This window comes from Labrus mixtus, chromosome 17, assembly GCF_963584025.1.
Source record: "Labrus mixtus chromosome 17, fLabMix1.1, whole genome shotgun sequence".
Classification (NCBI taxonomy): domain Eukaryota; kingdom Metazoa; phylum Chordata; class Actinopteri; order Labriformes; family Labridae; genus Labrus; species Labrus mixtus.
The window spans coordinates 5589816-5613742 of NC_083628.1; the positions used below are offsets into that span (position 1 = coordinate 5589816).

The following is a 23927-nucleotide window of genomic DNA, read 5'->3' on the forward strand; positions in this document are numbered from 1 at the left end:
ACCTAGACCGTTGCAGGGGAAAATCCTGATTTAAAGCTTAGTCAGAGCAGAAATTTGGCAATATAGAGCAGTATGAGGTGTTCAGATGCAAGTGTTAAACAGAGGATATGATGGAAAACAATCAGTGGTACCGTTTCAGTATGAAGTGAAAGTGAAGCACAAAAATGGTGCTCCTCTGTTGTTCAGCGTGTTCAAACAATCAAATTGCACCATTTGAACAACCCATTCTGAACTGGAATCTGGTTTGATGACAGTTTTTGGAATACTGTGCAAACAACAACTTCCAGGTCTGGATCTGGAGAACTTGCCAGTCAGTAGTCTATCCTAGAAAGACATTTGAAAATACAAATAGCAAAAATATCCAGGTAAATATAACACAAGAAATCCCCAGGCTGCAGTATGTGCCGGGATAGTCAAGTACAAAGGACAGTTGCATGGACTGTGCCATTAAAACCAGAAGGCAGATGAGACACAGATGGTGTGGTGGAGACTCTGACCATCCACTTACATCGTCAGTAATAATGGCAGCCCAAGCGTCCAGCGGATAGGATTCAGCCGTCGCCGGCATCGAGAAGCTGGGGCTGCTTCCACGTCCATTGCCAAGTTGAAACACTGCTTCGGGCTGGTGTCTGAGAGAGAGAGGAAAGATAAACAGACAGCCACACACACACGCAAACACATTCAGCCATGCTGAGCATGAGTCACACAATCTGAGCACACACATTCAGCCATGTGCACACTCATACAGATGGCAGACAGAGAGTGAGTGTGGAGATGCAGACGCTTGGATGCCGCTCTAACTGGGTTCCTAAAGCCATGTTTCTATGTCAGAGCTGTCTAGACTAGGATAGGAGAAGACACCGTTTCCCTCCTGAAGTAAATATTGGTAAGGTCTGTCATTAGACAATGAGGATGAATAGGTCTTGTGTTTTTGGCTTGAATGCTTCCATAGAATTGGCTCCTCTAATGGGTAAAGGGACTTGATTTATGAGATTCATCTCGTTTAAAAAAAACATCATTTTCTCCCTCTTTTATTAAGCTGTTATATTTCTGCAGAGATTTCTTTGCAACCCAAATATATAAAAGAAAACAAAACACCTTCAACCAAAAGTGTTATTAATAATAGTTGTGTTAAGGTATTGTACATTTCCCATCTTTTAGTGCTCCGTGCACATTTTCTGTCCTCTAAAAACCCCAGCGTCATTCCTGTTATCACTGCAGATGACGACTTGTATCTGCTCTGGGATGCGGTGACTTTTCCCCAGAAGCTGGATGACAGTTTTATCTGTGTTAATAAGCTTATTCAAATGATGTAATGTGCCACCCTTTTGACTCAGGTTTTTCATCCGTAACAACTTCCTGCATGAATGGATGCAATCATGGGCTCCTTGAAAAACTTGCCAGTGAATGGAATCTCCTTTTTAAGTTAATATCCACAAATGTTGCTAATGCAACTTGCTCTTGCTTTATGCAAATGAGAGAAATGTTATCATCCATCTGCTCATAACATAGGTGCACCTTCTTGCAGTGGGCATTAGTGTTGAGTGGAAAAGTCATGCCTGAGTTCATGTGTGTTGTTTAGATGTTCCTTCTGATGTAATAAAATACTGGTAATTATAGTGGGTGGTGTAAGGATATACTAGGTTGGCTTCCTGACTGCTAGTGCTGCCTCAACCTGCAATTTGTTTAATTTCTTGCTGATTCTGGGTTACATGTGACTTTTGACACAAAGGCATCATAACTCAGAACACAAGAATTATGTCTCTTCACTTATGGTTCTGAATGAAGCAGTCTTTCTCACTCCCAACTGGTCTATTATGAAATCTTGGTTGGTGCCCCAAGATAATAATTTGATGCCATCAGTACCCCTCTTGGGTAATTTCTGGATGGCATCCTCTAGCATACAGGATGATCAGACGATGACGTCAGGTGGTGTAGTATGGACTTGGGTTTTGTCTTAGGAATGATGAAAAAGGAAATTATTATTTGATCCCCCACTGATTTTATAAGTTTGCCCTATTACAAAAATGAGCGGTCTTTCAAGCGTAATATTTAGGCGACTGCGGCTCAGTTGGTAGGTCGATGGTTCGATCCCCAGCTGAGCAACATATCCGATGTGTCCTTGGGCAAGACACTTAACCCGCATTGCTCCCCCTGCTTCGGTGGTGGTGTATGAATGGATTAGTGTTGTACTTACTCTCTGATGTACGTCACTTTGAATAAAAGCGTCTGCTAAGTGAATTGTAACATTGTAACCTTGTAACATTTCCCCCACTGTACATCGCTACAGATGGAACAGGTTGTGCCACATCATTTAGCTAACATTAAAATGAAAAGATTACCAATCATTGCAAACCAATGTTGGGGTAGGTGTACGCTATATTTAGACATTTTTCAGCAAGCTACTTTGCTGTAGCACTATTTGGCAACGCAACACATACGTATTGGCTGTATCCGAATTGCCTACTCAATCTTTCAGTAGGCAGTAGGCAGTATGCAGTACCTACTATCCATGCTGTATACTGTTAGTACCTACTATTCAGTAGGCGCGCACAGTAGGCAGATATTTGTTCCTACTTCTTCTGAGTCATTCAATAAGTTAGTGGCGTCATTTACGTTTCCCCAACCGGCCGCATCCACCCGTTTTTTTGTTGGGTTTTTTGTTTAGCTTTATTCAAGAAGAGTAATGGGCATATACAGTCAGGTAAACAAAAACAATATCACAATGTAACTCAAGTAAAAGGCAGATTAAATAACTAAATAACATACAGTAGCCTACATAAAGACAAGTACAAATGAAAGACAGTAATATACAGAATATAAAGTAAAATAAACAAATAAAGACGCATTTAAATAGTGAAATCATTATTTAAATAGAGGGAGAAAGGTTTTATAATAATGCAGATATTTGTTATATTTTCTGTTGTTAACTAACAGTAGTGATTTCAGTCGGGACTTTAAATTAAGATTAAATTAATCCACGCTCGTTTGTTTTGATTTGGAGGCGGACATGAAGTGACAATTTCCGTTTAATTTCGCACAGCATTGTGGGTGGTAAAATACAATTCATTTCCTGAAAGCACGCATCCAATCCATACTGCATGAAACCCGGAAGTTAGTATCCATACTGAAATGTTCAGTATACTGAGGTGGACCCAAAATATGCATACTGAATGACCACGAGAGTTCAGTATACTGAAACTCCATACTGAATAGTACGTACTGCCTACTGAGGCAACACTGACGTGACAGTAATACACCGTCTTGTTTTGAAGCGTTGGCTCACTGACCAAGCTTCAGTTTTTGACAGGATGGGAGTGCGTTTTTGGTTGTAAACACTAGAAGAGACAACATAATGCCAACACAGTTGAGTCCAAATTACACTTAACTGTGTTGTCACCTTGATATGAGAAACTAGGCTCCACTAGGTTCCATTTTTTACTTTCTACATTCTCTCTTGACATCTCTAGCGGTTCCCCTTTCTTGTGCCTTGTTTTGTCCCTCTTTTTTTATACGAGTAAGGCTTAAGAGGGGTCATGTCTTTTATAGCATCACCTTGTACCTCTTACATCTGTACAAACCATCAGCAACAAGGCCCCTGCCTCTAAACCCCTCAGATTGCCCCACTTATCAGTGCTGTTTAGAAGGAAGTTGTCATCTCTTGCTGAAGGCCTCTCCCTGGTCACTCACAAATCTTCCATCTGAAGTCAACAGTGACGGGTAAATCGACCTGCTGCTTTGATATGAAAAGAGGCCAGCCGATCCCTTGGTTCATACATCTTGTTGTTTATATGAACATAATGCTCTCCTCGTCCCAAAAACAAATCCGGACCCATATATACATGGTTGTAAAGTGTGCATGAGAGAATTATGGTCTACCACTGATAATGTGAGACACCTGATGCCTGGCACTTGTTGTCCTTTCCCAACAGATGGCATCTTTTTAAAGTGAATATATTCTGTTAGTCTGTCATTGCCAAAAAAATAAACATCTACTGTGCACAAGCAGTACCACAAGGCTTCTTCTATAAGTACTTTGACATACACCAGGGTTGACCTTTGTGCTCTCATTAGCAGTTAATCATGACAGGTTGCCTGCCCAAAAAAAAGAAGTAATGTCAGATGTATCTCCATGTCAGTTGCAGGTACTCCACCCTTCTTTCCTGGAGCATACCGTTTTTTAAAAGTCAGGTCAGCGTTTCCTCTTGAGAATGTGACAGGAAAAGTATCCATTAAACTTTGTAAAATCCTGAACTATCCTAACACTGGAACCTTGATGCTGCTATTCAGAGTCAGACCTATCAACCGGATGATACCATAGACAGCTGGAAATATATATATTTCTTTGATAACTATAACATTTATAACACTACCCACAAACTTTCCCGTCAAAGTTCTGAACCTTAACTGGGACTCCCAGGAATATCTGCCACTGTCCATTGGAATTTTAACTCAGCAGCCACTTAGCACTAACTGGATGAAGTGGTCATCCAACAGCCCAACAGGCTTCCGGCAACTGACCATGAAGCACTACATGCAAAGGTTAAGTTTCCCCAGTAAGCGATAGAACTGGGCCTTCAATTTATAATAATGCAAATAAAAACTGCATCTACATGAAAGCTTGTATTCTCTCAGGACGTTTGGGCAATCTATGCTAATCATGCAGAGACTGCGTGACTAAAGCGGCTTGTTTCTATGTGAGTCTTTTCCACTCATTAGTTGAAAAAGCAACTCAAGAAGATTTCTGGGGGAGGCTGTCCCAACATTTTCTAGAGTTGTTTTGGGAGTGCATGCGTGAAAACAGCTAAAGACACCATACAGAATCAAGGCAGGTCCATTGAGAACTTGTGGTCGTCCGGGCTCTGAGCAGTAAAAAGTAGAAGGTGAGGACACTGTGACATTAAACAGTTTCCTGCGTACATTAAGCAAACTAATCAGAAGGGAAGGAGTAAAGAACAACCATCATCTAATTAGGAGATGTTTAATGTCACAAGATCTTTCCCGGGAATGGGGGAAGACCAAGATTTATAGTTAAGAATAGGTGAGTCAGGGACTATTAGCACCGTTCCATTGGACAGTGTTTTTCCACATTATTTGTCACAAAAAATGTACATAGAGAACATTGTTGTTACTGCCAAGATCCAGGCTCTGCATGTGAACATAGAAGACAGGGCACTGCAAGTGCCAGTTGTACAGATGGAGCAGGCAGAGAGGGATCACCTAATCCAACAAGGCCAAGAAGGCAAGAGGGACACTGAATCACTGAGATGAAGTGTAGGTAAAGATGAGGTCATCCCGGGTTTCAGCTCATCATTATCTCAATGGTGTATTCAAGTTCTGAATGACTCTGGTTAGGCAGGCAGATTCAAATCAATTGTTAATATTGGTGCCTTGCTTTTCCGGAAAAAACAATGAAGCTTGTAGATATGTCCTTTTTTGTCATATACACAAATTAGCAATTACATTCCCTGGCATCATCCAACAATACTCAACACATGGCCCTGACTGAGTGGAATTGTGCTAAAGGAATCCTGTACCATCAACAGTATTTTAATTCCCAAGTTCTAGGAAACATTTACATCTATTTCATCCCTCCCTGCCACCTCACTCCTCATGTTTCAAGATATGGAGCAAAAGTAAAAGGACACCCGCTTGGTGGTTTGTCTGCCCAGAAACATGATTCAACCAAGTGACCAAAGGTATAGGCAAAAGTATCATATCTTTGACACCCTACCTGTAAAGAATATTTAATTGTGTTTCGTCTGATAAATGATGTCAACTGCAACTATAGAAACATGAACGTTGGTTTCAGTGTAGGAGAACACCTCAATAAAATGTTATATATCATTTCTACTATGTCCCACTTTAAGTGTTTCATTTGCTGAGTTTATAGTCATTTAGTTTATTTGTAACAATTCGAAAGAAGTCATCTAGAACTGGGGCACTCCTATTACCGTACCCTGAGGACCTTGGACCCTCGTCTAGTTTATTAAACATGTCTACTCTCTCCCTTTTTGATTTCAGTCACATATATGATGGATATGAACCATCCACCTCAGTGGGCCTCACACAGGCCTCTAGATGGCACACCAAGGCAGAGACAGCATTCACAGAGAAGCCGGTGAAATGGGCAGTGCTGATGTATTAGTGAGGGGCTCAGCATTCCTACACAGCAGTACGTCCAACACGCTCTGCTGTAGAAGAAGAGGAATCGGACATAATATTAGGAAATATAAGAGCATTCAAATGGACAAATGGTTGAAAACCTGTTATAGCTGCTATACTTGCCTTTACCAAAATATAAGCAATATCAAAGAATAAGAAACTATAAGTATGTTAAAATGCAAGCAAATGTTGGACTGGTGCTTTTGATTTGTGCTTTTAATCTCTGACAAAAACAAACCCTTTAAGAATGTTTTTCTTTTGGCGTTCGTTGCTTGGCCAATTATATGGGGCTCATCTGTTTTCAGTTAAAGTACCATAGCCAAATGATTAACCTCTACCAAAATATCCTCTTTGAAACTGAGTGAACACCTTGGAATTGTTCCGTTGATGTGTCTATATTGACATCATTAGTGGCTTACCTTCACTGTAATGTCAGACTGTTTCCTGTGACCCGGACCAGCAGTCCCCAAAAACACGATGGAAGGCTCTGAATGTGTTCTGAAATTTGTCTAATAAATGGCTGAACCAAAAACATCTCTTATTAGATGAATTCAGAAGGCTACTGGGTTCCATTATCACATTTTTACAATCCCTCCATTGTCTCGTCAGTTGCTGATTTGGGCGGCTTGTCCTTAAATCACAGTTTTGCTGAGGTGACACTTTTGCGTGAATGCGTTCATCAGCGTAGCACCGTGCTTCCTACAACTCTCGCACAAATGCACACACTTAGCACTAATTAAAAACCTGTGAGGCTCTCGACACCTGATTCTGTGGTACGAAGAACAACTGAGGGCAGGGGGAAGGGGGATGGGGTGGGGGGGCGGGAGGAGCAGGAGAATTACACAAATTGGCAGGAAGAGGAAAGTGAGAAAAGATTGTATGAAAATGTGGCAATGGATGGCGAATGAAGAAGAACAGAGAGAGAGTATGGACAGAAAAGAAAAGGCAAAAGGAGAGGATCACAATGTAGAGGAATAAAGGAGGCACGCAGACAGAAGCAGAACTGGGGGTTACTTAGCAGTGATGTCACCAAATGCTGGCACTGTTGGTCTGAGAAGAAGATTAGCCATTTGATCTCTGCCCCTTATTTTAGTTCCATTTCCCCCCCCTCCCGTGCTCGCACAGCCGACTTACTGTAATACATGACATGTGGATCTTCTTCTGCTTTACATACCTCATACCTCTCTACTCTCCTCATGTCCCCCGTTCTCTCCTGCAAGCATGGTCAGCGGTATCCCCCTACCCTGTTTATGTAACAGCTCCATTATAGGTTGAGACCAAGAATGCCCCCCGATTCGTCGATAAGCCCTCATTCAAAGAGATTGAATTATATGGAGATAAACTGTGTCCTTGAGCATGGGTGCAGATAACAGATTGGAGTGACACAGCTGACTCTCTTTGTTTTGTTAATTAAAGATGACCTCATCGCTAAAAATGGACGCTGTGCACCTCCTCGTCACGAGCCTCGCCATCAGCAGATTGCAGATTGCAGGCAGGGGGCCAAGGGCTTTCTGCATTCCCTTTCCCTTTTTGCTTCCTTTCCCATTTTGCCTCTTCACACACACATTGTTAGTCTCTCTCTCTCTCTCTCTCTCTCCGTCTCACTTGTCGTCATTGGTCTAGACTCTCCTGGTTTCATTTTTTTGTCTCTCAATCTCTCAATAACCAGGACACTCCCTTGGTCCCGTATGTAGACGAGTGTGTATGTGTGTGTGTGTGTGTGTGTGTGTGTGTGTGTCAGTACACCTAATATGGTATGTGAACTTCTGTTGGACTGGACTTCATCTTTGTTTAATGTCGCTCGCTAAAAAATGTATTTGAATAAATCTAGGCATTATATTGAAATTGATTTGTCTCACTTAGCAATTTCAAGCAAGTGGGAGAAATATGTGTTCATTGTTCATTGTACAACTCCCTTAAATAAAAATAAAAATAAAAAACCTCAAATGACAAGCTTCAAATCAACCTTGTCATATTTTGTTCCTGCTAATTTATTTGTTCTCCTATTAGCCACGGCTAACACTGTTAGCAATACCTGTTGCTCTTGCTATGTTCCGTCTAGATTTACTCTCGTACACCTGATAAATGCAAAAACATTGGCATAGCTACCATGACATAAACCACTGATTTTTGGAACACCCCTTTTGAAACCTTGAGTTCGCCATTTTGGTGTTTTCTCTCCTATATTTAACTTTTTTAAATGTTTCTGCAGATTTTCACTTACATTTCAAAATCCTGAGGCTGTCTGCAAAAGCTGGAACATACCCATTGGATCCCATATTAAAATGCAAATTTGTACCGAAACCAAACATTTCTATAGATGTTTCTGGTCTCGATAGATTTCTTTAATAGAAGATAGAAATCAAGAATTTTAACTAATGTGTTTAGATTTCTATGAAGGCTAAGAGTTATGCATGCATTTGCATTAATCATAAATGTGTGCGTAGTTGAGTTGACATGTGGGCCGGTGTAGCTGTTTGTCATGAGGCTTAAGGCCCGCCTCAGTTCCAGCTCTTTTCCTGTTTCTCGACTGATCAAAAGTTAGGTGGACATAGATTTTCTAACATGGTGATCCCCATCTATGGCCTCCAAAATGGCTTTCCAAAAACCAATGGGTGACTGAGTCACTGAGACTGTTTTGTACAGTCTGTGTTTGCAATCAGTGAAGTCACCTCTAGTTGGCTACAAGAAAGAAGGCGTGTTTAAGACACTTCCAATTGGCTTCACTCTTTGAACCAGAGGCTAACCAATCTATGTTTAAAGCAGAGACGATGTAAACATGTCGGGTATTATAAATAGGCTAATTTAGACTTTAGTAATACAGTGTTGTTGAAGGGTATTTCAGTATACTGAAAGTTTCTTCGAATACTTTATCCATCCCTCAAATAAACATTTCAATTCATACATCAACATGATTAAAATTCATGTCCTAAAAAGCTAAGATGACACATGTATGATACAAAAGCCAACTCAATAGTGAAAGCTTAACTTGGGGTCATAGAACTATATGGTTGGAATAAAAAAAAAATGTTTTCTGCTCCACATAAGATTTGCAACTTTGTTCTAACTGCCAAACTCCAATGTTAACCGATCTTCAACAACATTAGATGCACAGAGAAAGTGCTTTTTGTGACCTAGTAGGAAGTCAATAAAGTCGATGTCAGGGGCAATGGATGAACCAAACAACAGAGGGCTGTCTCCAAGATGCCAGTCGTGTGTCAAACCAAAAGTCTAGGTTGAGTTATTGTTTTTTTTCCAGCCCATAATGTTATACCTAACCTGAGCCATTACATTGCCCAAAAAAACTCAACCTAACAGACCGACTGGGTGTCTGTAATTTACAACCTTTGGGAATGATGTAAGTATACATAAAGTCGTGTGGTCTGAGTGCAAGAGACAAGCAACAATTGCTCACTCTACACAAGGATTCTCCACAAATCCAGCTAAAGCCAACAGAGCCCACCAGCCTTTGTGGGGCAGCAGGTGAAGGATGGCACAGCACATCGACCAGTCAATACAGTGCAGCATCAGAGTAAGACACAAGCCAACAGCCTGTCAACACCCACAGGTCTATTCTTAGTCCTAAGTATGGACACAGGAGGAGACAAAGCCACAGTAAAAGGAGCCGGGGGCAGTAAACACAGACCACACACATGGGCCTCATCAAAATGATAGACATGAACCCAGGGGGCCATTAGTCTGTGACGAACTACCACACCTGACCCAATTTCTTGCTATGCAGAAAGGGCGGAAGGGGAAACCCATTGTCAAACAACACATCTTTCTAAGGTTGTTAGAGCGAGCACGCCAAACAGTCATGGAGAGGAACCCATGGGGGTCCACAACGAATAATCCGATGAACAGGCAGGGCATTGATTATGACTCTAATCAAATTAACAATCACATATATGCACATTAATAACTGTGGAGATTAGTTAGAAAAATAGATTTAATGAGGAATGACTTTTTTACCATTGGAATTTCAGCCTAATTTGACCTTAAGTACATCACCCCTAAAACATCTTCAGAAACATAACTGTAGGTTGTAATCGAGGAAGCTCAACTACAAATTTGCCAAAGCAATGATCAAGCAATGTATTAATCAAATCTTTCGATTACATCTGCAAAACTTGTGTTTAACTCAGACTCATTTTATTCAGACTCATATTGTCACTTTAGGTTCAACTCAATTATGATAAGCTTGAGGGAGGTTGATTAATTTCAGATAACTGCAAGGCTCTGATGTGATACTCTTACTACTACTTGTGTTAATCCTCAAAGCATTATAAAGATGTAAGATTTTAACTGAACTGGCTATTCTGTCGCCCACTGCTCAACAACTAAACATCTCAGAAGTCAATACTTTAGAAGCGAGAATATGTTGAGTTTGTTTTGAGAAACGATGACTTAAAAGTATATGGTTACCTGCACGTGCCTGCAGATGTCTGTGTATAGACATTCCTACACAGCAGTGTTAAATACTTGATCCTGATTGGACAATTCTTGGTTCCATGATTGCAGCAATGCTGATGCATTCAGGCCCTTTTTGGTCTTCATACTGACTGTTTTCCTACAGTACATACAGCCAATGTCACTTAAGGGTTGTGACAATAGTACTTGAACTCCAAAAGAAAAACCAGAACACTTCTGATACCATATTCTAATCCCACACCTACAGATTCTCAATGTTTATGCATGATGTGTTAATAGAGATCAATGGAATTAATGCCATGAAGTCTGTAAATATTTATTGCCTCCAAGACAATCAATCTTGATGACTTTGATTCCAAGCACCACAAGCAAATCAAAGTTTTCACTCATACGTTCTGAATTGCCTGGTACTTGGGTTGACAGCTGAATACCTGCTAAAATAATAAGTGCAACATAACATTCTAACACCGGAGCTCCTTGTTGTCAGGTGAAAAGAAGCCCGGCTGGCGAGTTAACATGTATCAGAGATGACACATGGCACTCTACTCTACACCCTGAACAAGACAAGGGACTCTCAATGATCTGTTCCAGAATAGCCGTTCAACACTTTGTTGTCACGTTTTAATGACATGAAAAATAAGCGTTTAGATGCATATAAGGAAAATCCAAATTTCACTTAAACACATAAATCTGCATCAAAGAACATGCTCATAGTTCCATTGCAGTCTATTTTAGCCTTCTCTCTCTCTCTCTTTCAAACCATAAAAAAACAGTTTTCATAAATAAATGATGCATCTTCCTGCCAGCACAATGCCTCAGCGGGGTTGTCCAAAGGGATGTCCCTCTACCTGATTAGAAAAACTTGGACTATAACGTGCAGCTCAACCTGCCTAGAGAGAAATATTTCCCACAGTGCTTTGTTCCTACCTTTATAATCTGCTTTGGTAGCCATTACTATTTCCCCACAACTCAATTGCAACCCCCTCCCGCACATGACGCAATTAAATGTGTCTTGTTCCCCCTCCCCCCCCCTTTTCTACCTTGAGTTTCCTGCCATAGGTGGCATTAGGTTCCATTTGACAGCTTGTGTATACCTGTGTAATGTCTGCTGTGTGTGTGTGCGTGTGAGAGAGAGAGGGAGAGAGAGAGAGAGAGAGAGAGAGAGAGAGAGAGGAAGGGAGGAAGGTGAAGTTGTGTACGCTCAGTGCTGGGAGTTGAAGGTTGAGTGCTGACAGTTTAACAGAAAAGGCCCCTCGCCGGTTTGGCAGCCCACAGGAAATATAAAGCATGTGATTTGTTTGTCAATATAAAGCTTGCATTTTGTTTGTTTAAAAAAAGAATCCACTGGGCAGTCGGCCGGACAGATAGTAGGACGACATAGACAGAGAGAAACAGTCAAACAGAGGGGAAAGGGAGGGGTTTGTTTGAGGACGTGAAGGGTGTCATTGTAGATATGATATATTACTTAAACTGGAAAAAAGGCTGAGATGCATTTGCAGCAAATTACAGAAACAAGTTTGTCACACAGATTTATGCTGCAATAACTAGTTATTAGGCCTTTATTTCATGTAAAAGAAATGACTGGCTTCAGATATTAGCCCTCATTATATGCTGTTATTGAATGTACCTCAATAACAGCATACTGTATGTATTCAGAAACCTTTGGTGGGCGCCAAAGCTCACCAAACCATATTCCTATATAATGTTGCTTTAAGAAAATGTCATATCAATGACAACTCCTTTTTTGTTTTATATAAAAATACAAAATATACATATTGACATTTGTCATGGCTGCCATTGGCTTTAAATTAATACTTGTGTTTTTTTAAGCCATTGTACTGGTTGTCCATTGGATTTAGTGTCTTTTTAATGTTGTATTTATTGTTTTCTGGACTAATGTATGTTTAATGCTGACGGCAAACAAATTGCCCTCTCACAGGGGCAATTAAGACAATCAGTGAACCTTGAACAGGAAGACTGAATTAGTTAAGGTGTTATTAATGTTAAACCATGGACTGTGCACGTAATACAACAATTTATTACTGCATTCATTCAGAAAGAAGTGGAATCACCAGTTTCTTACTACAGTGGCTTTTTTTTTTTCTTCTGCCACTTTCCTTCTAATTTACTTTTTCTGCAAAAAGTGCTAACGTGTGAACCCACTGACCTTGGGAGTTTACACGTACACTCTCACTCTCAACTCACACACACTTGTACACACACACACACTCACACACACACACACAAACATGCACACGCAGCTAATGACTGAGGCAATTACACCATGCCTGAATTCAGTAGTGTAATTGAAATGAATGTCTGGGATAACAGTAAAGCAAGTCTGGCTTCCAATATCAAACGAAATGCCACAACACTCGTCTCCATGTCCAGCCACAGAAGGACAAATAAGGTGAACATGTGTTGTGCATGTAAATGTGCATTATATGTTCTAAACATAGTGTATTGTATTTACATTGAACTGCATGCATGGATTGAATTTTAATCCTTCTGTTATGTTCTGATTTTTCTGCTTATGCAGCTTTCTGTGACTCTGTTTGGTTATCCCTACGTCTACTTTTCACCCCAAAGCTGCCCTCGGAAAAAAGAATCTCTCAACGAATTTCCCCGTCCCCTGCCCACTCACATGTTTTGTTATGCAGCATTCTTTTTCAAAGGGGTTTTCCTCGTCTTCTCAGAGAGTTTTGGGTGATTCTGGGTCAGGCACTTTTGATATTGTGGGCCAGAAAAGCCCTTTGAGGCATTGTATATCACATTGGTCTGTACGGATAAACTGTACTTGACTTGTTTGAAAGTACATCATAGTTACGAGGACTGTGTGTGTGTTTAAATCCCAGTGGTTCCTTTCTGGATGCTGTCGGTCAGCCTGGCTCATCATGTTCTCGGGATTTTGCTATTATTTGTTCCCTTCTCTGCTTACTAAAAAAAGGTCACCTGGCATTTGCCATGAGGTTTTAATCGGCGTGTAAGCTGGAGAACACGCAAAATGGCTTTTACCGTAATAGAATTTCGGGGGCCTTAATTTTTGCCAGCTGTGTGCTTTTTTGGCTTCGGTATTGACAGAAATGTTGACGGACCGCAGGCCTACCCCTGAGGAACCCCTCCGAAGGGTAGAACCGCAAATGCTGCTCCTGGGTGGGTTTAAATATCCTATCCTTTGGTTAATGGGTTTGATTTTCAGTATTATTAACTAATTCTAGATTGGTATGCAAGCAGTTAAAAGCTACCACCTTGGAGGAAGTCGATGATTGAGGGCCCTCAGTAAAAATGAGCAAGCTTCCACAAACATACCCATACATGTGTGCTAATGGCTTGTAAAAGAAACCCTACAAGTTTAGGAGTTGAGTCATACCACCATTCTGCACGTGTGAAAACTACACATTCAATTCATCACCCCATGTCATTTCCTCCATCCCCCCTTTCTCACCTGCGATAATCAACGAAAGCAGGTATTTTTCTCCGTCTTCATCTCCAACAGAAATGTGCTAAGCAGGAGCGAGAAAGTGTTAAAGGGAGGATTTTCAAGTACACAGAATCCCGGCATATGCTCAGAGGCTGCGAGTGATGAATGATTACCACTGGGATACAAGAAAGCAATATTTATTTTCAAGTCCGTTCTGTTTTAGCATGCTGCCTTTGTCAGGGCTTGTTCGAACATGTGTTGCTGATTCAAACACTTTATACACCAAGTGTTGCTGGAATTTCCTCTTTCGCCACTTTGAATGAAGCAGTGGTTTGATTAGGAGAGATATAGAGTGCGGTTGCTGCCATATGTTTGAAGTTGAGGCCATTTTTTAAAGGATTAACACATTTAGTGTCGTTCAATCTAGAATTCATTTGTGCTTTTTCTTAGGTGGGGCTCAGACTGCAAGAGTTTGGGTTGATTTATACTCCATTCAGCCCTTTAAGGAAGCAGACAAGGACTCCTATGGTCCGTACCAATTGTCACTCCAGAATTATCTGAACATCTTGAACGACTCACAGACTCATAAAGGCAATTTCAATAACACAGAACATGGATTTCAAATGTAGAAACTTTCTGAGCAGTAACAACACAGCAAATGTGAGAGAGGCGACAGAGCTGCTTATGTTAATTGACATTTAACTTACCGCTGTGGCTCAGTTGGTAGAGTCGGTCGTCCCTCAACTGGAAGGTCTGGGGTTCGATCTCCAGCTCCTGCAGCCACATGTCCAATGTGTCCTTGGGCAGGACACTTGAACCCAAGTTGCTCCCGCTGCTTCGTCATCGGCGTATGAAAGTGTGTGAATGGGATTAGTTACTTCTGATGGACACTTTACATAGAAACCTCTGCCATCAGTGTGTGAATGTGAAGGTGTGACCTGCGGTGTAAAAGCACTTTGAGTTGTCAGATGACTAGAAAAGCGCTATACAAGCTCAAGTGGATTTACCATTTAATCATTTATCCAATGTTTTATCTTAATTAAGATTTTTTTCAGCAATTAAGTCTCATTTTTCTCTTACAAACTGACATCTCCACAAAGAGAAAGCCACAACCGATGCTGTACCATGTGCTCAGAATTGTACATTGTGTACCCCTGAAAAGCCTGCTCACTGTTCTTATATGTACGTAATTGCATAACAGTTTATAGCTTTCAGATGGCTCTGTTTAAAAATGTTTGACCCATGGAATGTGTGGGTATAGTTTGCTAGGTAAGGGTATATGATTGTGAAGTGAACTAAAACACATGCTGTGTTCTCCTGCTGAGTCCTTAAATTGATAATTACACAGCAAGCCATTCAAGTGCCACTGACGACCAGACCAAAGACACTTGTCTTGTGTTCCGTCTTCCAGATGGATCTGAGTTACTTAAGCACTTCCTTGTGCTGTCAGGGACATAAGTGGTGTGTTCACACAGCGCATGTAATTTCCAATTATGACACATTGCCTTGTGTCACTAAGCTTCACAAAGCCAATGCTTCCTCTCTCATATCTACCTATGGGAGACATAACATATTTCAAACTCTGTTGGTACACATGGATGTAGTCATGCTAAGTTTATTTTTAAGTGCTCTCTACATGAACTGATTACCTGCATACTTTGAATGTCCAATGATGCACAAGAGGACAATACTATTTGTACTATAGAGTGAAACCAAAACACTTCTGATACCCAAATCAAGTCTCACACCAACTGCCAATTTCCACACACTCCGTCAGCGCCCCACACTATGACGTGATGTTCGCTCCAACTCTATTCAATGCTCGTATTTCCATAGAACATGCTACGGTCCATCTCTGGAGCTTTACAAGTAGCGGCACTAACGCTCCAGTCTATTTTCGATTTAGTGCGCTGCAACCAAGCGTCAAGCTTAGCAGAGCACATAGTCCCAGACAGGAAAACAGACACAGGAAAGCACAGAGCATTTGGTCAATTTCAAAATAAAACACAATATGCAGACTCTTGATCATATATCCCATCACTTTATCGTGAAATCAACAACAGAAAGACACAGCAACATGTTGTATGCACGTTGTTTTCTTTATTCCCGCAGCATCTTGTAGTTCTCCTGTGATCTTGTGAACCCCTTGAGTACTGATGCTCATTGCCGCGCTCCGTTGTGCTCATGCTAAAGAAACGGACCCAGTGGGGCAGGGCACATGACATCAGATGGAACAAAAACCGTAGCTCTGACGGAACGCAGCACTCGGACTATGGAAGTGGCAACAACTTATTTTAGCTCGTAATTTTTTCCTCCTCCTTTCTCTTCCACTTTTTTTCAGAAGCTGTGTGCACGATTCCATCAATGTGTATGTTTATCCGTATGTCCACATATTAAAAATGGGGCTGTATAAGGAAATCAAAACTTGTGACCCAGCAATGGTAAATATTAAGCCTTTCAGTCGGAGAATCAAAGAGAAGCCATTGATTAGCTCACTCTTTATGCTACACAAGCATGAGCAAGTATGTCGGCCATTTGATTTCTTCATTTTGTGATTTTCTTGAAGTCAGGATTATGTTATAATTCCATACATCAGCTCACAAGCGGTTACCCCTGAACTGCTCTCTAGTCACGCATCAGATCCTTGATTTATTCTGATTATCAAAACATCCACTGACATCATCATTCCTCTCCGTGACCACATCCAAATTCATAAAACATCAGAGCACTCACCGGCCTTTTTTTTCCCCCTTTCCTCTCCCATTGTTTGTCTTCTCTCTCTTGACCCTCCTTTTACTCCCCGCTGTATTTGGAGCTGTCTCTTTCTACTTTTAGCCTTTGTGAAGTAGCAGAAATCTGGCATTTAGTTGGCATTCCTCACATTGTAGCTCGCAATAAAAGATGGGGGAATAGACTTAAAAGGCATAATGAACGCAGGCCAAATTACGTCAACGGTCAGTCTTGAGTAGATCGTTCAATCAGGTATTTTTTTGGAAAAGATTAAGTGGTCTCCTTTGGATGATTTATTGTTCAGCCTGTTACTAAGCCTCCCTTGTACACTAACTGCAAGACAATTAACAAATCTTTACACCTGCATTGCCATGGTGTCAAACAGGATTTAAAAAAAAACTTAACACACAGCAAAAAATGTTGGTTCACAGTTCTGAATAAGTATAGCTGCCACTTACTACTTTAAAGATGGTGCTGATTAAAAACACTAAGCCAATTTGCCAATGGGAAGCACCAGCTATAGGCTTAGGACCTGGATTGTATGTTATATTTGTAGATATGTTAAAGTAGGGCTGGTGTCTCCAATTCGATTTGATTTGATTTTGATTCTTGGGGTCACGATTCGATTCACAATCTATTTTTGATTCAAAATGATTCTGGATTCATGGATTCAAAGTCTATTTTTGAATTAGTACATACTTCACGATCTACACCAGTCATCTTTGAGACATACATCTTTTTTTTTCCCCACCTCTATGTGAAAGGTCTGGATTTCTTAATTTTCTGATGTCAAACATAGATCTGTTTAAAAAGTAATCAAAACATATAGATACAGTGTGCTGGTGGACATTTAAAATGAAAGTCAATGATGATATACAGTATGTTTTTTACAGTGAAACGAAACAAAAGGGAATTCCAGATTGAACTGTCGAGCTCACACAATAATCCTTAATTTGCATCTATTGACATTAATCTACAATCAAAACAAAAAGATGATGATTTCAAAGTAAGACATATTGGCAGCCCCTCTTATCAGCCCTTAGCAGGTCTTCACTTTAGAATAAATGCATCCGAATTGAAATCAGAATTGTGTTTTTAAAAAAAAAAAGGCAAAAAATCTTCGAAAGAGCAAACCTGCAACACTGCAGGAATGTGTTTGGGGAAAACCTCCTATACACAGAGCTCTTTCTGTGAAAAGGTCAAATCATTCATTTGTGCAGTCCTTTTTCCTCTCCTCTGCAACCTTTTCTTACCATCCCCTTGTGCCCTAGCAGCCAGACTTACTCCCTCTGTTTATAAGTTGGCCCATGTATCATAAGCTAAAACTAAGCTGCCCTTTACCTCGTGTAGAAATAGTTGGAAATCCAACCGTTTGAGAGCTTTTAAACTATTTTGACAGCTCCCTCTTTTTTTCCATCACCCCCATGAGCACTGGAAACTGGCGTTGTGTGTGTGTGTGTGTGTTTAAATGAACAAGTGTGCGTCGCTCGCCTTCCCGTTAGCTGACATGAAAGATATTTCACAACTTGTGAAGTAGTGTTTTGTGAGAGGCGAGGGTGCTCAGTGAGATATCATTGTAACACTACCATATGCCCATAAAGAAAGAAATCCTGTTTTCTTACAGTTCTATAATGTAGTGTGTATGGGAAGCTGCCAGTAAAAAGTCATATTTAATTTAGCCTTGAGCTTGGTGCTTGGGAAATGGCTCCCACTGGACCGGGCAGAGGTAAAACTCAAACACATGCCGAAGCAAACGGTACAATCGTTGATAAGGAAAAAGGTGCTTTCCTACAACTGGGAATGTATTCATGACAAAGCTGCGCACAATTCTTTTTCCTGTGTTGAAACATGTGTTAGAACAATACATGAGGCCTTATTTTGTTTGACAAAGACCAATAGATGAAAGAAATGTTGAAAGACAGTTTCCCCTTTTCTTCTTTTTTTTGGCAAAACGTATCGTAGTTTGTAATACTGTATAAGTTACATTTCTAAAGAGTCTGTTTTGTAAGAACTTTAACTTAATTTAATCTGTCCTTGTTTAACCCCACCGTCCTTTCTTCTTTGCTCCTATTTCATCTCTCTTCCAGGTGAGGTCCTGAGCTTGATGGATGATCTGTTCTCTGGACTGGGATCACCCTGTGTTGTTGCGGGACGGAGGAGCGGGGAACATCCTCACTCTGTGTTATATTCAGTGGTCTTCAAGTGCCTGGAACCCGACAGTCTCTACAAGTAAGTATGCACATGCCTTCTGCCAAGTTTACTAAGCTGGTTTAATTCTGATTTTATTGTGGCTGTTTATTATTCCAAAGTATGAATAAACATGAGTCATAAATTGTATTGTGTTGCAATTAGTACAGAAATAGTTTCAAAGGTTCATGCGTTGGTCTTTGATGTATGGAAAGTCCCCATATTATTTCCAGAACTCAATATGTATATTTAAAAAAAGAATACAGAATAGAGCCTTTTCCCCCGTATGACTTTGTGACTCCTAACAGGGTCTACATAAAGGTAACATAGTCATATATGCACTCTTGAAAATTTCCAGAAAAAAGACTTCCTGAGTTGCTTTTTCACACAAGCAGCTCACAGTGAGAGACTATCCCTGTCGGTCAGAATTTTTCCTGCTGCGTTCCTCACATCAGCTCACCCCAATTTCAGGCAAAATATTTACTAGGGGCTGGCAGGAAGATCTCACACATTCACGCATGCGCTCACCCAAAGAAATTTCAGGAAGTTTCATGCATGTGTAAAAGCAATCTGGGCAATCTTTATATTAATAACTTTAAAAAGGCAGGCTTGCCTAGATAAGACAACCCAGGCCCCATGCTGGGGCAATGGAGCCCTCAGGCGAATGCTTGTTGGCTGGATCTTTACCCATTTGGCCCAGTAAGCTTAAGCCTGAAGAAGGAACTTTGGACCACTAGCTGTGTCATTGGACGTTACCTGATGGGGCATTGTAACTACAAAAAAGTGTTTTTTGGACATGGACGGTCACCTTTTTCAGTGCAGAGGGTGTGAAAGCTAGAGGTAGGGCATTGCCAGTAAGCTGGACCATCTCTGTTTCCAAATTTGCTAGCATGAGAAATACCAAATTGGTGGAAACTCAAAAAACCACGTTCCAAAGAGAACCAGAGTCTCCATTAGCAAGCAAGATATTCAGTTGTACCTTCCTAATGCAGCCACTTGAAGGTGTGGCCTATGGCAGCCACCAATATCCAACTTGTAGGCACTTGTGGTGAGGGAAACTGCAGAGCCAAACAAGAAGAATTTTAGACGTAGATCAGAGGACTCTTTGTCGGTGTAAAGTTTCAGGAAGTTTCTGCACTAAATTTATTCTCTGAAGTAAATACGAAGAAGATGTTTGGTGAAACTCCAGAGAACACTTTTGTTTGGCTTCACAACGGTTATGCCAATAGGCACTAATTCAGAAAGAATTAGTGGGGTCCAATTAGCTGGGTCCAGGGCAGCTAAGGCGAAACCAGCAGGTGAATCTGTGTCCTTTGATAAGTAAGGCTCTGTCGTTAGTAGTGTTGTAGTACTTGAGATCAGTTTTGGTCTTAAGACCACTTTTTGAAGGTCTCGGTCCCGTCTCGGAATCAAAATAATTAATAAGACTGAGTAATTTTTACTCAGTCTTGACTCGGTCTTGGACTGGAGGAAATCCGGATTTAAAATCAAGACCACCACTGATGGGTTTTTTTTCCAGGTCATCACTACAAGGAAAACACCCCTTTCTAAAAGAACAAATAAATTCACTTCATTCATAATTTTGTTTTTGTGTCCTGATTACGGACACAACCTTCCCGGTGTTACGGTCTCAGTGAGTGACATGCCTTGGTCTTTGTCTTGACTCTGTCTCGAATCCCTAAATGTCTTGGTCATGTCTCGGTGTTGCCTTGCTTTGGTCTTAACTCGGTCTCGATCCATAAATGTCTTGGCCTTGTCTCGGTCTTGGAGCACTCTGGTCTTGGGTATGTCTTATTCTCGGTTAGTGTGGTCTAGAGACTGCAGAGCCCTAATTTTACACTTTTAGGTGCAGAGACCAGGAGGATATTTGAATATAATGTTTTTTATTTTAACGTCTAATGTTTTGCTTAATGTGATTTTCTTTGTTTTCTTTTTTTTTTATCTTCAGTGTTAATACAGTTCATACTTGAAGGCCTTTGTTTCGCTCAATGTGATATGTAGGTTGTGGGTATGAATGATGCTATATAAATAAACCTTGCTCTTCAAACTAGAATTTTTTTATTTTCAATTTCAGAAGGTGATAACTTTTTTTTTTCCCACTGGGTATTTAGTGCATTTCCTATGAGTACTATTTATCTCCCTCTACATCTTGAAACAAATTTGCAAGTGCAGCAATAATGAGTGAGCTAGACAGGACACAGATGTTGTTGTGGCTGTCACTGGACATATGAAACACACTGTCCTCTCAGCTTTTTGGCTGTCCTCTCAGGCTTTGTTAGCTGTGTTGTGTTTTTAATGCCCTTGCTATTTGGTGGCCTTGGCTTGTTTTGGGAGTCCCAATACGAACCTTCTAAAAGAAAGCAGCCAGGGTTGAAATCTATGGGAAACGTTATCCAAAAACATTTTTTGTATTCATACGCTGCACCAGTAAAATTTACAAAACACTACGTTTGAAATATGTCACGGTTGTCGCATTCCTGCCCTCCTCATGGGTTACAAACATTGGCATTGTCGGAAATTAAATGCAAATCAAACAGATAATTTTAAAGAACACAAACCCACATCTTACCTACTATAAAGGGTTAATGCTAGGGTTCCGGTTAATAGAAAAATCATACCCACATATTATATGATGGTGTATGATATAACCTAAGATTAAAAAACAGCCGTCTCATTTAGCCCCCAAAGTGACCTCAAGTTAAGTTTATTTAGTTGTGTCAAACACTGGCAGAGCGGGGATACAGGTGAGGCCTTTTTATTGCAATATGAGTGGGTGTGTATGTGTATTTAAGCCAGAGGGAATGTGATTGATGGTTTAATAGAGCAATACCAACAAGCTATTTAACTTAATGTCTCCCAACTACACAGCTATAACAGTTAAATAGGTTCCATGAGATGTTTTCTAATTCCTCTAACATAAACAGAGTATGCAGTAGCTAATGAGCCTGTCAGATTTACATAACAGATCGATTCCAGGGAAGGGCAGAGAAGCACATGTTTGGATAGATTTTCCTGTTTCTGACGCAATAGAGAACTTCTAAGAAACTGAGTATTTAAACAAAAGAAAAGGGTAATAAAAATGAAGCAGTCAACAGTCATGTCTAGAGGCTGATGGCCAAGGTAAAGCACAATTAATATCTATTTAGTTAAAGGAAAAATAACAATTTTGAGTTTACTGAAGGCTTTGGCAGGGGAGGACAAAAAGTGAGAGAATAACTATTAGTTTGATTGGTAGAAGCCATGACTCCACTAACAAAAAACCTGCAACAAGAGCCTAACATCCAACTTTGTTGCAGTGTTATCTTTGTTTAGGCATTCTCCACAGTGTTGTTTCTCTGATAAGAGCTGAATTTACGTCGGAATTACGTCTGAGGGCACATCTGTTCGCAGCCAGCCCTTCTTGTCTTAATCAAGAGACTGATAAGGCCTTTTACTGGTATTGGCTATACACTTGATCATGACCAAAGCTGGTGTGGTCCCAATGTACTCCTGTGAACTTAAACCTTGTTTTCTCCATGAAAAGTTACACACCTCATGTTTAAAGCTGAATTTAAAACAGTATAACAATCAATCAAGTATAAATGGACCGGGTACGATGTAGCAGTTTGATGGGACCATTGATGCCTAAAGATGAAGTCTTAAAGCTGAATATACTTACAGAATTTGTATAAGAGCACAAACCAATATGTAAAAGGACAGAAAAAAATCTAAAGAAAGTTGTGTGAAGAAGTCAAAAACTAGGGGAACCAATATGATGGTTTTTAAAGTTGGTAAACAGCCAAACTTTTCTTCTTGTGTTATTAATGTTGTGTTGGATTGATCAGGTTCTCCTTTTTTAATGGACCCACTGAATTGTCATGGAGCCCTTCACTGCATTTGGAATGCCTTATGATACCCTAACAAGAGTGTGTCAGAATTATTTTTTGTCACATTGAAGAACAGAAGTAGTGGCTCCTTTTTTCTGTATCTTAAGCTGACACATGCTTTTTTCTGAAAATGTCTAGAAATTTCAGGACACTCTGTCTCTGATATTTTCCTGTGTTGCTTATTCACATTTGTCCCTCATAGCTTGAAGTTTCCCTGTCTGGTGTGGATGTGTTCAACACTATAAGGACATCTTGCCTCTAAATCAATGCTACTTGTAATTGGGCATATTCACAGTATCAAAGAAAGAGTGGAAAAGAAGATACTGTTGAGCAGAAAAAAGTGTGACGCAACTTCATTGAAGTGGGGATTCAAAATTGGATTGGTTGCATTCTCAGGAATGTGTGAAAACCCCATTAGTTTCTATGTTGGTTAAGTGATGGTAATGATACATTGTTAGTACGCATTTTCATGAATTCATTCATCTTGGTAGTATTGTGTATATTCCATTTAAATCTGTCTACCATATTACGGTAATACTTCTTTTAGGTCTGTATAGATGTAACAGTATGTGTAAGACATCTCATAGCAGTAGACCTATATTTCGATAGGAGCCACGTGTATGTTGTGAGCTGAAAAGGAAACAATGTTTGCTTAGACTGAAATGTATAAGTCTTACATTTACAGGTCTAGGTAATGTCCCCTATCTAGCCTTTTAGAAGTGTACCCAAATAGAAATGTAGGCTGTACCTTCTAACCAAATATGAGCAAGACTGTGACATGAAAACTCTGTAATCCATGAATTTTCTGAAAATGTTGTCTGACCTCTGGGGAATAAATTCTAAGACAATCAACAGTCTCTCTCACAATTTCCTCATTGAATATTTACAACAGAAACACCCCCACTTCATTCATAAATAGATACAAAATCTAGCATTTTCCTTCAAACAGTTCAAGCCTTTGTTGAAAGACGGTGAGTAGAGTCACCAGGAATAATATAGCTACATATGATTGAAAATCAGAAGCAGTGATTGTAGTCAATCCTGTCACTGGTTACCCAACAAGCCCACTGATCGTGGCTTGATTATGTCGAATGCTGTTCAATGTGATGTTTCCAAGATGGTCAGGT

At 40.3% G+C, this 23927-nt stretch overlaps 1 protein-coding gene across 1 annotated transcript in view; it reads left to right on the top strand.

The window, feature by feature from the left end:
• Window positions 1-23927, top strand: part of LOC132992124 (astrotactin-2-like) — a 307673-nt gene that overhangs the window by 272481 nt on the left and 11265 nt on the right. Inside the window, exon 20 of the mRNA XM_061061275.1 lies at window positions 18835-18976. Within this exon, the coding sequence (XP_060917258.1) occupies window positions 18835-18976 (142 nt within the window). The remainder of the gene's footprint in view (window positions 1-18834; window positions 18977-23927) is intronic.